Source organism: Kwoniella mangroviensis (assembly GCF_000507465.2).
Source record: "Kwoniella mangroviensis CBS 8507 chromosome 1 map unlocalized Ctg01, whole genome shotgun sequence".
Lineage (NCBI taxonomy): Eukaryota > Fungi > Basidiomycota > Tremellomycetes > Tremellales > Cryptococcaceae > Kwoniella > Kwoniella mangrovensis.
Window position 1 is genome coordinate 2,741,515 of NW_027062533.1, and position 12,334 is coordinate 2,753,848.

At 46.2% G+C, this 12,334-nt stretch overlaps 6 protein-coding genes across 6 annotated transcripts; 2 read left to right on the forward strand and 4 right to left on the reverse strand.

Annotated features, from left to right (window-relative positions):
• Positions 1–329: 329 nt before the first annotated feature.
• Positions 330–2,918, reverse strand: I203_101006 (uncharacterized protein; the record flags this gene model as incomplete). The annotated part of the gene is made up of 11 exons (XM_019145966.1): positions 330–449; positions 521–745; positions 829–1,037; positions 1,114–1,203; positions 1,273–1,386; positions 1,444–1,524; positions 1,586–1,901; positions 2,071–2,264; positions 2,366–2,500; positions 2,579–2,689; positions 2,750–2,918. The coding sequence occupies 11 exons, from the start codon at positions 2,916–2,918 to the stop codon at positions 330–332; spliced, it is 1,764 nt and encodes a 587-aa protein (XP_019004525.1).
• Positions 2,919–3,939: 1,021 nt separating this feature from the next.
• Positions 3,940–5,238, reverse strand: I203_101007 (uncharacterized protein; the record flags this gene model as incomplete). The annotated part of the gene is made up of 1 exon (XM_019145967.2): positions 3,940–5,238. One exon carries the CDS (start codon positions 5,236–5,238, stop codon positions 3,940–3,942), a length of 1,299 nt encoding a protein of 432 aa, XP_019004526.2.
• A 1,009-nt stretch (positions 5,239–6,247) lies between these two features.
• Positions 6,248–7,348, forward strand: I203_101008 (uncharacterized protein; the record flags this gene model as incomplete). Its single annotated transcript, XM_019145968.1, has 1 exon — positions 6,248–7,348. The coding sequence occupies one exon, from the start codon at positions 6,248–6,250 to the stop codon at positions 7,346–7,348; it is 1,101 nt and encodes a 366-aa protein (XP_019004527.1).
• Positions 7,349–7,649: 301 nt separating this feature from the next.
• I203_101009 (uncharacterized protein) lies at positions 7,650–8,126 on the reverse strand (the record flags this gene model as incomplete). The annotated part of the gene is made up of 1 exon (XM_065516785.1): positions 7,650–8,126. The coding sequence occupies one exon, from the start codon at positions 8,124–8,126 to the stop codon at positions 7,650–7,652; it is 477 nt and encodes a 158-aa protein (XP_065373603.1).
• Positions 8,127–8,185: 59 nt separating this feature from the next.
• I203_101010 (uncharacterized protein) lies at positions 8,186–9,514 on the reverse strand (the record flags this gene model as incomplete). Its single annotated transcript, XM_065516786.1, has 6 exons — positions 8,186–8,223; positions 8,285–8,367; positions 8,436–8,612; positions 8,688–8,935; positions 9,012–9,168; positions 9,231–9,514. 6 exons carry the CDS (start codon positions 9,512–9,514, stop codon positions 8,186–8,188), a joined length of 987 nt encoding a protein of 328 aa, XP_065373604.1.
• Positions 9,515–10,509: 995 nt separating this feature from the next.
• On the forward strand, positions 10,510–12,328 carry I203_101011 (uncharacterized protein; the record flags this gene model as incomplete). The annotated part of the gene is made up of 7 exons (XM_019145970.1): positions 10,510–10,797; positions 10,858–11,016; positions 11,070–11,179; positions 11,253–11,412; positions 11,482–11,588; positions 11,655–11,963; positions 12,055–12,328. 7 exons carry the CDS (start codon positions 10,510–10,512, stop codon positions 12,326–12,328), a joined length of 1,407 nt encoding a protein of 468 aa, XP_019004529.1.
• Positions 12,329–12,334: the final 6 nt, after the last annotated feature.

Sequence of the window (12,334 nt, forward strand, 5' to 3'; positions counted from 1 at the left end):
GGAGGGCGAGTGAGTATCTAGGTGTTACAGGGTAGGAATACAACGTGGGTGTCTCCATCAGATAGATGAGATGGATGAGGACATAGATGAGGATGATGATGATGATATATATATATATATAGACAGTCAGTCAATGACAACGCAGTGACAGTGACCAGTGGGCTGTTACCCTGAATCTAGGATACACGATACACCGAGTGTGGCACATGGCATAGGGGGGTTATGACGTAGCATACAGCCATATGGAGATGCAGATGAGATGCATCTCATCAAGACCATGCATAGATATATAGCAATCCATGAATGAATGCACTACAGCAGTCCTACAACTAGAACCCTCCAAGGTTGAACCCGGAACTGTATGCCATGGGCTTGACATCGGGATGAGGGACGGCGTCGAACTGATGGTATGATAACGATCCATTCGATTGCATTCGGATGTATGCGGCCTAGGAGGCGATGAGTGAAAAGTGAGCTCTGCCCATCTGTCACATAGGAAGAGGATGAGATATATGCTTACCTTGTTGCCAGTCGAATCACAATAGTTGGGACAACTGAAAACAGTTATACACAGTCCATCATGTTCAATAGCATAACCATCCGCCCTCACTTCATGAGACCGTATGACAGCCGTTATTTTGTTCAATTCACACCATCTCTTGGTAACATCAGGGCCAAACCCTAATCCAACACCCCTCTTAGAGGGACCACGACCGTTGGGTTCTTGAGGGTCTGTCCATAGCATCTGTATGGGGGGAGAACATTTCATCCGTTCAATCAGCCGTAATCCGCATGAAGAAATATCATACAGCGTGAAATCGTACTTACCTCACACATGATACCTTCTTGTCCAGGTTGTCTACCGAATCTATCTATCTTTCGAACCTCATCCAGTGTCACTCCATCTTTACTGACGGGTGGACCACCATGGCAGACGAAGAACCTCCTTTTCCCTTCCGATAGTATCGCAGGCTGAGATCCTTCTGATCTGGGTGATGCGGGTGGCTGGGTAGCAGACACAAGGACGGCGAGGGGTACTGAAAGTGCATTGAAGTAGTCAGTATCGTCAAATTGCAAGTGTTGTGTCAGGGTACATTGACTGTGATGACTCACACGAAGTGAAAACGTCCGCAAACAACTTGAAAGTCATCTCTCCCAATTTGGCTTTACATTCTCCCTCAAATCCGTACACTTTGTTCATATCTGCAAAATATAGGTAATCAATGATCAGCCGGAAGTAGATCACAATCTACATTGTCTTAAGCATCTTACCATTAGTTTCGTGATTACCACGATTTATGAATACATAATCCGGGTATAACCATTTGTATGCAAATACAGTGAGAGCGACTTCCACGGACCATGATCCACGATCGACGAGATCACCTTTTACGGGCGATATCAGCTGCGGTGCTCTATATCACTCTGGAAAGACTGACTTACCGTTGAAGATCATGTAGTGAGACTCGCTAGGATGTGTAGTCATAGACAGTAAATTATGTACATCGAAGAATTGACCATGAGCTGATGGCATAGATCAGCGTCGGAAGGCGAAATGCAGAAGGGAAAGAAGAGCTCAACTCACTATCTCCAATGATATCACACGTCACTCCCTTCGGTATACTGATCTCCACCAACGTACTCTCCTTCTCTATCACATTCCTACAACCCAGAATGATCTCCCAGGCTATTCGTTTAGGTACTTTCCCACCATTCTTAAATGACTCGATCATCCCTTTTACGAATTCCTCTGTAGGCTTATATCGACCGTTGGGGTCGCTGGGGATGATAGGCAGTGGGAAATCAGGTTTGGCGGTGTTGATATCGAGTGTACATGCTCCGGAGGAAATCAGGGAAAGACATTTGGAAGAGGCCGTTTCGGTTTCACCAACTGATATAGCCTTGGGAGTGGGTAAGGGTCAGCGTTATATCTCAACCGGATACTTCAGGTTTCATATTGCAAACACGATGACTACGATAAGGGACATCGATGTAATATACCTCCATATCTTCCATGACTTCCGTGTCTACCGCAATTTGATGTGACCAGACCAGGTATGATCGACTCACCTTTTCAAACTCGATCTTCCTGATCAGCTTCACTGTCAACTGCAACTGTTCTCTTGCAGCTTTATTCGTCGGATCGACCGAGATGGCCTTCTTGAAGTCTGGTACAGCGTCCGTGGGTCTGAGAATGGCAAGGTAAGATTGACCACGTCTGAAGTACGCCTTGGAGTAATTGGGGTTAAGCTCAATCGCTTTGGCTAAGCGTTGAGGAAGCAGAGTGAACATTCAGCATGCGATCAGTTGAGGGACTGAGATCAAACAGATAATGGTGACTACAAGGGCAACAAGCCAGACTCACTAGCATCCGCTATAGCAGCACCATGTTCCTCCATCTTGGCCTTACTCATTGCTCTATTATTCCAGAATGTACTATCTTTAGGGTTGAGAGCTATCGCTTGAGTGTACAGGTCAATAGACTTGTTGAAATCCTTTGCTGAGATATGATACCTCACTTAGCTAGACTACCTTACATTGGTCGTACGACATATTGATCTGGGATGGTCTCACTCACCTCCAAAAGCCTTGTTAGCCTCTGCTTTCAACTCTAATGCCTTCTGCTTGTCTTCCTCGGTTACGATCTTTGAATCGTCTACTTCCGGTTCCAATTCACCATCGGAGGATACTATGAGGTCGAAGACACCTAATAAGCTACATCCTACTACTGCAAGAGAAGATCACTCACATGACAAGCCTGCTAGGGAAGTGGCGGATAGCACGGGAGAAGGGAAAGGAGTTATATCATCGTTGAAGGAAGAAGATGATGCTGAAGAGGAGGTTGAAGCTACATTTGATTCTACACCTGTGATGATCTCTGACAGGCTGCTATGCATCTCATTGTGCTCTTCCGACATGGTTTGGTTCGATACGTATGGCTGATAATGCAGAATGAAGAAGAAGGTTGGACGAGAAGAAAGGGGAAAAAAGGGAAATGGTCACTCACATCCAACTTTTTTTTGGATTCAACAGATGACGATCACTTGCACTCGATTCGATTGTGGCGTATACACAGATTATTCAGATATTCATCTCACTACCATTCATCTTCAAGGGCACTATGCCCACCTTGTATGCATTCTGAAGAGCCTTATGCAAGCAGGTAGGGAAAGACGAAATATCTATAGCGACCAAAATTCTTGCCCATCATGTCATGGAACGAAGGACACAGGGATTTACAGGATGATTTTCTCGTCTTGTGCTGTCCTTTCATCTGATTCACCGACCGACGACGGCAGCAAGACTCCCACTCTCTAGTGTACATGACCAGTATCATTAGTGACACAACAGAGTGCAAGGATGTTGGTCTGCTGATTTACCTTCAATAAGCTATACCATTTCCCCTAAGTTCCTCCTCAATACCAGTCATCCAGTTCACCGTGGACCACCCAGTGCAAGTAAATACGATTTGGAAAGACTACAGAATCGTTCGTATGACTGACTATAAAAGATGCATGGTTCTGCTATGATGGTATTGTGATATGAAGGTGTCTTCCTCATTATGACTATGCTAAATCCATGCTATTCTATCAAGATCTAAGCTCCGTTGTCGTGCTTGTCTCGTGGTATCCATCGGATATCTATTGGTAACACCCTCGTGTAATACATTTCATCCCATCTTTTACATTCAGAGGGCACATAACGGTCGGTATGGTACTTCCCACACTCGTCACAATGTCAAGAGATATCACGGATGTCCGATACCTGAGGGACGGATCGGGGTGAGGCTAAAGATGGGAATGACAAGGGTCAGCCCATCGCAAGTCAAGAAAGACCTCAACGTGGTCAAAAGGTGAACAAGTGAGACTTATGTGCAATAGACAGATAGCGCGATATACCGGTCCTTGGTTTCGATAAGAGAAGGTACGAAAGAAAGTTTCACTCACAGTGACAGACCTCACACTCCCCTTTATCCTCATACGCGATAGCATCCAAAACGTCATTCACCAACTCTTTATCAAACCCTTCTCTGAGTGGTAAATCCTGTGGTAATCCAACTTTCACCGCGTTCCTGATCAGATCCATCACTTCATCGTGACCCACTCCAGATTCATCGTCATCATCTCTGAACATCTTGGTCAAGATATGTCCTTTGACATTGATAAAGTTCCATCTTGTCTTTTGGATTATCTCAGGTGCGTTGGTAGTACCGGATGGGAACAGGTTTTTGATCAATTTACCAATTTGCCATGCCCTATAGGACCACTGAATACCTGGTATATACACCGATTGGACACCTGGTGGATGAATGATTGGTCGAGTGATAGACCCTGTGATATGCGATCCGAAATGATAGTTGTTGATCACGCTGGGTAAAGAAGGTAAAACCTGATGAACGATATTATGGACGTTGAATACTTTCAGACTATCCTTCCATAATCCATCTTGATGTAGTTTGGCGATACGTGAGATGAATTGATACTGACCTGACACGGTCAAATCACGATGTAATTCCCAATTCTCAGATAACACGATAGGGAATGATATACATAATTGGGTGGGTTGACAGGTGGTAACGAGGGTCTCGAGGAAAGGGGGATTACGAGGTCGATCGTACGTCGGTGGGGACCAGGAACGGATTTCGTCGGTAGCTGTGGGGAGCAATTGGACAGAGGATAATTTGGGAAATGCTAATGATGATAACGATTCGATGGATGTCGAGAATTGATTGGAGAGGATATCAGAGGGTAATGAGTGGATGATCAAGTGACGAACATGTTGGAAAGCCGCTAAGCGTCGGGTGGTTGACTCTGACAAGGTGAAGAAGGTATCATCAACGAGTGGATCATGTTGTACGCTATTGACAACAGGGTCTTGCAGAGGGACAACTGACAGTAGATGATCTGATCTACCCTTCTTGATGTGAAGTGATTCGTAGAGTATAGGCGTGATAGCGGTGTATACCTCTTTCGAGCAACTATGTATACGTGCTACCGTTCCGAGATACCCATCTTGAGCGAGATTGGAGGATATCCGACGTATGATATCAACGGGTAAAGGATCTTTCGATATACGAGGTGGAAAGGGAATGACCTTTTTAAGAGGGAGTGGGTGGATGGACAAGGTGTCAAGGGGGATCGCTATGGGCATGATGTCGAGGTCGAGTTCTGTATGCAGAGCCGGATGAGGAGGTAAATAGGGGTAGTGATCCCCTGTGCCCCCTCCCCATCTTGACATGCTATATATACCAGGTTTGTATCTCAACAAGGAGATGAAGATGAAGGTGGTGAAAGATGAAATCGGCCGATGTGATTATGTGATGCGATGTCAACGTAAACCGGCCGAACAATCTACTTGATTGATATAGCACCCACCGTCTTTTATCAGATTAGATCTATTAATCCCTACCTACCATCCCATCTTCAGGTCAAGCCTCTAAGCGAGGTCAGGACACTACCGAAGAGGAGGGACCTGCGATCCGATCAGATGCATAACGTCTTCGGAAGCTTACGGAGAGCAACGCCCTGGGTAATCATACGAGCCAGTTTGTCGGATGACCCTTTCCGGTCCAGTAGACGCTGTCACCAGAAAGTAATTCATGTATGACTGTGATCGCACTGCTGGATCTGAACAGTGATTCACTCAGATATATTTATATAATGGCCATCCATAACGGCTGATTCTCATATAGCTGTCTCCTCTTTTTCACGTGGTATTTCCGAAAACAAAGGCCAAAGCCTCGTGTGATGTTGAGCAGGTACTGGCATTTGCTCAAGGATAAGGTTGTCTTGTCTAGAACCTACTCATGCAGACCGCATGTGGGCAATTCGAAGCTTTGAAAGTGGGGAGTACGATGGGCCATCGTTAAAATGATATCATGGGAGTGCTGCCTGATCACTGGCATGTCACTCCCCGTTAACACACGTCGTACCAATCTATGTTGTATTCGTACGCGTGAAACAGATCTTTCGAGTCAGCAGTCCCTATAGACTCAACACAGCTTTGACTGGATCATCCAATTCACTGGGGACCTTAGTTCATCGCCTGACATGACTTCGAGTCGACCCAGAGTCATGTACAAGTATGCGCGTTGCTGCATGCTGTGTGCTGTGTGTTGTATAGCGATGACCGAAAGACCGACAGATTGGCTTCTTCCCAGACGACTAAATCTCACACACGTATAATGTCTTGAACAGCTATCATCCATATCTTCTCCTCTCAATGCTTCAGAAGTACACTCTCAATCATGCTCACCAGCACTCAGCCGCCCATTCTCCCACCTGAAATACTCATTCTCATTTTCCAAAATCTCCAAGAAGCCGGATCTATGAAGACATTATCCTCGTTCAGGCAGGTCTCCAAATCCTCATATTCCCTAGCATCTCCTGTACTCGTGTCATCGAGCCAGGTACCAGTCTCTCACCTGATCAACCTGTATAATCACCACCGCTCATTCGAGACCTACGAAATAGCGGCTATCGAAACAGGCTTCAGCTTTTCAAGTTCCGGTCATGTGAAAAGGAAATTATACGATCTGTCTCTGATACAGAACCTGACATTGGTGAAGTATCCTATGCAAAATCGCATGCCCAACATCCCTACCCTGAGTGCTTGGATCCGGAGTGGGATAGATGAAAGAACGAGTAACAATCTCCCCAGGGTGGCTCATACAAAGCCCCCCTTTCTACCTCAGCTTACCGAGCTCACATTCTCTTCCTTCATCCTGCAAGATATCGCTTTGCACCTCTCTTCGAGTTCTTCCGAGGGGATCCGAGATCAGTCACCTGACACAGTCTCCTTTTTGGTCGATCTGGGTCACTCAGCCGGCCAACTTCGTACAATAAGGTTCAAATATCCTTCTAGCATACTGGACCAACGAGACATGGATTTAACTGGAAGACTTGCTAAGTCTATCCAATCCCTGATTGCTCTTTTCCCATCTATCAAAGAGATGTATATCGAGAATGTGCATCTTCAACCACTGCTACTTCCCGCCCCGAGGAAAGGGTTGAAGAAGATCGTGGTAGAATTTAGTAGACATGCAAAATGTCCGGATATGGGTGGAGTTGTATTTCAAAAAAGGAAGGAACAGCTTCGAGAAGCTTTGCTTGACCTAACCCGTCAGAAGGGAGATATTTTTGATGAGCTCCTTGAGTCACAGATCACAAAGTACGAGCTCCGAGATGCGATTGGCTCGATACCCCAATGGGAAGGTGCGGAGGACATAGAAGCACAAGCAAATGAGCTAGAAGATATGCTGAAACGTGGTATGCAGGAGGAACTTATGACCAAGTCAGCTCATCGGATAAACAATGATCTGTTCAATCTAGTCGAAAGGGTAACATGAATACCTGGCGGTTTTAGTGTTGTTGAGGTAAGCGTATACGCAACAAGAAAACATGAGACGCTGCAAGCTGATATGGGATCATATACATTTATGCCGATTAGGAATCAGAAACAATGACATTCTGTATCATGACCGAAAAAGCATCGAACCAAAAGCGTAACAACGAAAAATAGCAGCACCCGGAGGATCAATTGTAGATCTATGTCCTTACAAATTATGCGAACAGTCCCTCTTCATCTCCAAATATCTCACTAGCAATAAAAGAGCGAATCGTCAAAGAAAGTGGTATGGTCATGTTCATCTAAACTCGGTTTACCGAATAGTTGACGTCCTCTTCCTTCTCAGCTAGATCCTTTTGTTGGAGTTGTTGGACTTCCTTCTCGTGTTCTTCTTTGTCTAAAGCATCCGCGGGGATCTCGTTGGGAGTCGAGTTGACCAGGAGGATCATGGGACCCATCGCCGCAGCCATCAAACCGAACGTAACGCAGAAACCGATCAATGGGGAAGTCTTGATCTGGGTGTTCATACCGTATGATATCGCTTGACCGACCGCTTCCAAACATCTGAAGGCAGCACCATTTCGTACATTGGCTTGAGCATCGGTGGCGAAAGAAGAAAGTAACCAGTACATGTATGATTGCGATAATGGACCGGTGGTCTGGACAAAGAAGTAAGGCAAAAAGGCAGAGGGGTATAACTTGTCCACCCAATCGATTTTACCAGGATGATGCTTGTTGAACTTGACTTGCATGACGATTGTCCAGATATACACGCCCATGTTGAGTATGAGCACGGTGAAAAGACCCAATTGAGCTCTTCGTCGCTGACTGACTTTCTTCATATCGAGGATGAAACCGAGACCGAAGCAACCGATACTAGGTTAACATCGAGACGTCAGTGTGTGACTAAGGGGAATCAGATCATTCGACGACTTACATGCAGAAGAAGGTGAGATCAGAGACGAGAGAGCTCGGGATCTGACGCTGAAGTATGTACCCAGGTAGGTCGACCAAGTACCACTTTCGATTGAATTGCATGAAATTAGCTTCAGAATACCTATACTGACTCGATGGTCATACTTGCTCACCTGTAGAAGAAAGACCAGACGGCCCAAAGAGCTGAGAGCAAGATGAGTTTCGAAGTCATTGTAATCTTGATCAACTTGAATTCGGCTTTGGTAGAGAGTTTCTCGGAAACTCTGACTTTCGTACCATCCGATCTTACAACATTGTGTAGAGGACTGATGAGCCAGGCGAATGGGAAGCTGAACAATATCGACAATGGTCAGTATAGCATTTCACTATGGTCGGAAAGACCCAGCAGAGGTTGAATCACTCACGCAAGACTTTCAATAATCAAGAAAGCGATGTATGTATCTGGAGTTACCCCTCCGGTGGCTCCAGCTTTGTGATTCTTGGACAAGTTGATAGCACCTCCAATCAATTGACCAAGATTTCTGGCCACGAGCCAAAGAGCGAGATATTTTCCTCTAGCCCCACTGGGAGCGATGGACATGATCGTACCTGATTCGGCAACATACCAACATCCGCTTCCTGTTCCGGTGATGAAAGCACCAAAGATTAAGAACTGCAAAATCAGATTGACGGGAAAGTCAGCTTGAGCTGATGAGGTGCTGGGGCTTATGGGAAGATGCAGAACGTACCCATTGCACACCGAATTTACTGTTGCAGTAATAGGAAGCACCTCGGATAGGGAAAGACATAGCACCGAGGACCAAGGCCCATTTCGTACCGAGTCGATTCACAATGGGACCACCGAAAAGACAAGTGATAGCCAAACATGCGTAGTTGATGGAGGTACTAGGTGATCACGGGAGAACGATCAGATACACAAGGCTCGAAGAGGGACACTCTTGACTCACGCAATGTTCGAAGTTTGTGGAGTTGCCAGCCCGCCCCCGCCGAGGCCGGCAATAGCGTCCGCCATGGCAGGACCACAGAAGGCTTGGACACTCATGAGCAACATCTGTGTCAGACTGTGTTGGTGGATCCTCTTCCATAACGGTACCTCGTTCTGATAAGCTACCATATCGAACTCGTCCGCATTGTGAGCGTTGTGAGAAGGGTTGCCCACTTCTTTGATTCGTAGGTTGTCATCGTTGCCACCCGGTCGGGTGTTAGGAGATGCAGCGTCGAGTTCGGCCATTATGTTTGGAGTGATTCGTCGAGAAGTTCAGGATTGCCAATGGGAAAAAAAGTGGGAAGTCGAAGAATTCTCGGCTCAGTTTATATATTTTTTCATTTATCTTCTCTCTGCGTGAGCGCTTTATCTACTACTTCTTTATCTCTCCTTGGTACCGGACCCATTCTTCTGCCGCTATCTCTGAACGATACCTCCTTGGAGTCCCCGTCACATGGGCTGGGGGGTGAATCGAGAGGAAAAACAAAAGGTCTCGTATCGAGCCTATCCGTCAGCTCGGATGCAAGTCTTTTTCCTAATAAGAAGTCCGTGTTGGCGGTGAGTTTAATCTGTGAACCTGAATCGTCATTGGCAATCCGGTCCGATGTCTACTGGATTTCCCAAAGTACCCTCGGCTAATCTCATTCGTTTGTGAATCCCCTCCATGGGAGGCCAAACCAGTTGACAGAGACAGTCACTATCACTGTTGTTCTTCTATTAACGGATGTAGGTATTGCCCCACCAATCGCTCGAGGGGCGATGGAACTACGAATCGCATTGCAGGATGAAGAACACTATGCTTGAGTAGGGAAACCCATGAATCTGCAGTAGCTTCCCATTTTTTTCGGCTGTAGTGTTGGCGTGATCTAATCCCTGTACCTGATTTGATGCATCAATCGATCGATACACGGATGCGCACACAGAGACACACACAACACACGTATGGAACACTGGGACCACTCAAACAACAAGAGCATGCATATATTCATCCCCTCATGTCTCGCAGGGCGATCGCGATCATTTGGGAAGTTGAAAGTATCACTCACGTGACGGAATGAGTCGCACCTGGGAGACACTTGAATTGACCGATACCACGGAGTCTATGGAAACCCATTTCCGATTCACTGGCATTTTGGGTTGATCTGTTATCTCTTATAAGTGCAGCAGTATATGGTAACTTGTTTGACTCTTCTTTTGATCATGTTCGTAAGCATCAGCAGCATCACAATCATCCAGCTATAATGTCTCCCTCATCATCAAAGAAAGACGCTAAGGTCGTGGTGGTGGGAGGTGCAGGGACGATCGGATCTTCTACTGCCCTTCACTTATTACGAAATGGTTATACACCTTCCAACATCACTGTCCTGGATACGTATGAGATCCCATCTGCTCAATCGGCAGGGAATGACTTGAATAAGATCATGGGTATCCGCTTGAGGAACCCAGCCGATATACAGCTGAGCATGGAAGCTAGGGATATGTGGTTGAACGATGAAGTGTTCAAGCCCTACTTCCATAACACGGGACGAGTGAGTGGAAATGAAGATCGACGAGCTCCCTGAAGCAAAGGTGACATTTGAGATGTGTAGCTCGACTGCGGACATACTCCAGGAGAGATCAAATCGCTCAAAGAAGCTTACGAAACTTCTGTCAACGCTGGTGTAAGACTTGAGAAGACAACAGAATGGTTGGACAGCGAGGAGGAGATATTGAAGAAAATGCCTCTGTTAGATCGAGAGCAGATCAAGGTGAGTCAGTCGATTGTATCACTCACGTAAACTCGTACTCACCCCTCTGTCAGGGCTGGAAAGCTGTGTGGTCATCGGACGGAGGATGGCTGGCTGCAGCTAAAGCCATCAATAGTATAGCAGAAGTTTTGAAGAAAGAGGGCGTAAAATTTGGATTCGGAGGGTAAGTAACTTGACTCCCTGGCTTTGGCCGGTGACCTTCAAGCCAAACACATGCTTACACTTCTCTGTGGTAGTGCTGGCTCGTTCAAAGCCCCTCTTTTCGCCGAAGATCGTACAACGTGTGTCGGCGTAGAGACAGTCGACGGAACAAAGTATCATGCAGATAAAGTGGTGCTGGCTGCTGGAGCTTGGAGTCCAACTCTGGTAGATTTGGAGGATCAATGTGTGTCAAAGGTGAGTGCGATCATCTACTGTTCAAGCTCCAGCTTGCGAACAGCAACTGCTGACTGTATCACTTTCCAGGCCTGGGTTTACGCTCATATGCAATTGACACCGGAAGAAGCAGCAGAATTCAAGGATACACCAGTGGTCTACAACGGCGATTTGGGATTTTTTTTCGAGCCTAACGAGTGAGTTAGCTCTGATAGTATCTCTGACTCTTACCGTGCCGATAGCTCATCCCGTTCCTCCTTCAGATACGGTATCATCAAAGTCTGTGACGAATTTCCAGGATTCACCCGATTCAAGCAGCATCAACCCTATGGAGCTTCGTCACCCAAGAAGGTTTCCGTCCCTCGATCTCACGCTAAACACCTTACCGATACCATCCCATTAGAATCAGAAGCCAGTATAGGTAGAGCCGTCGACGCTTTCTTGCCTAGATTTAAGAACAAGAAGCGATTCAACCAAGCTTTGTGTTGGTGTACCGATACTGCCGATGCGAATTTGTTGATATGTGAACATCCTAAATGGAAGAACTTCATCTTAGCTACAGGTGATTCTGGGTGAGTGTTACATGTTCATTGTTGACTTGCACAGACGAATGGCCTCATTCATCCCTCGCTTCTGCTGAAAGTCAAAGCTATACCCTTATAGACATTCATTCAAACTGTTACCCAACATCGGTAAATACGTCGTTGAGCTCATCGAAGGTACACTATCCAAGGAGTTGAAGGATTCATGGAAATGGAGACCTGGATCAGGAGACGCTTTGAAGTCCAGAAGAGCAGCCGCCGCTAGGGATCTGGCTGATCTACCAGGATGGAACCACGACGGCGAGACTGATTCTATCACTGCGTCGATCGATCAACTGAAATTGTCGAAGGAGGAAACTGCTAAGACAGGTGGTGGACCAGCGGTAGAAATATGAATTGAT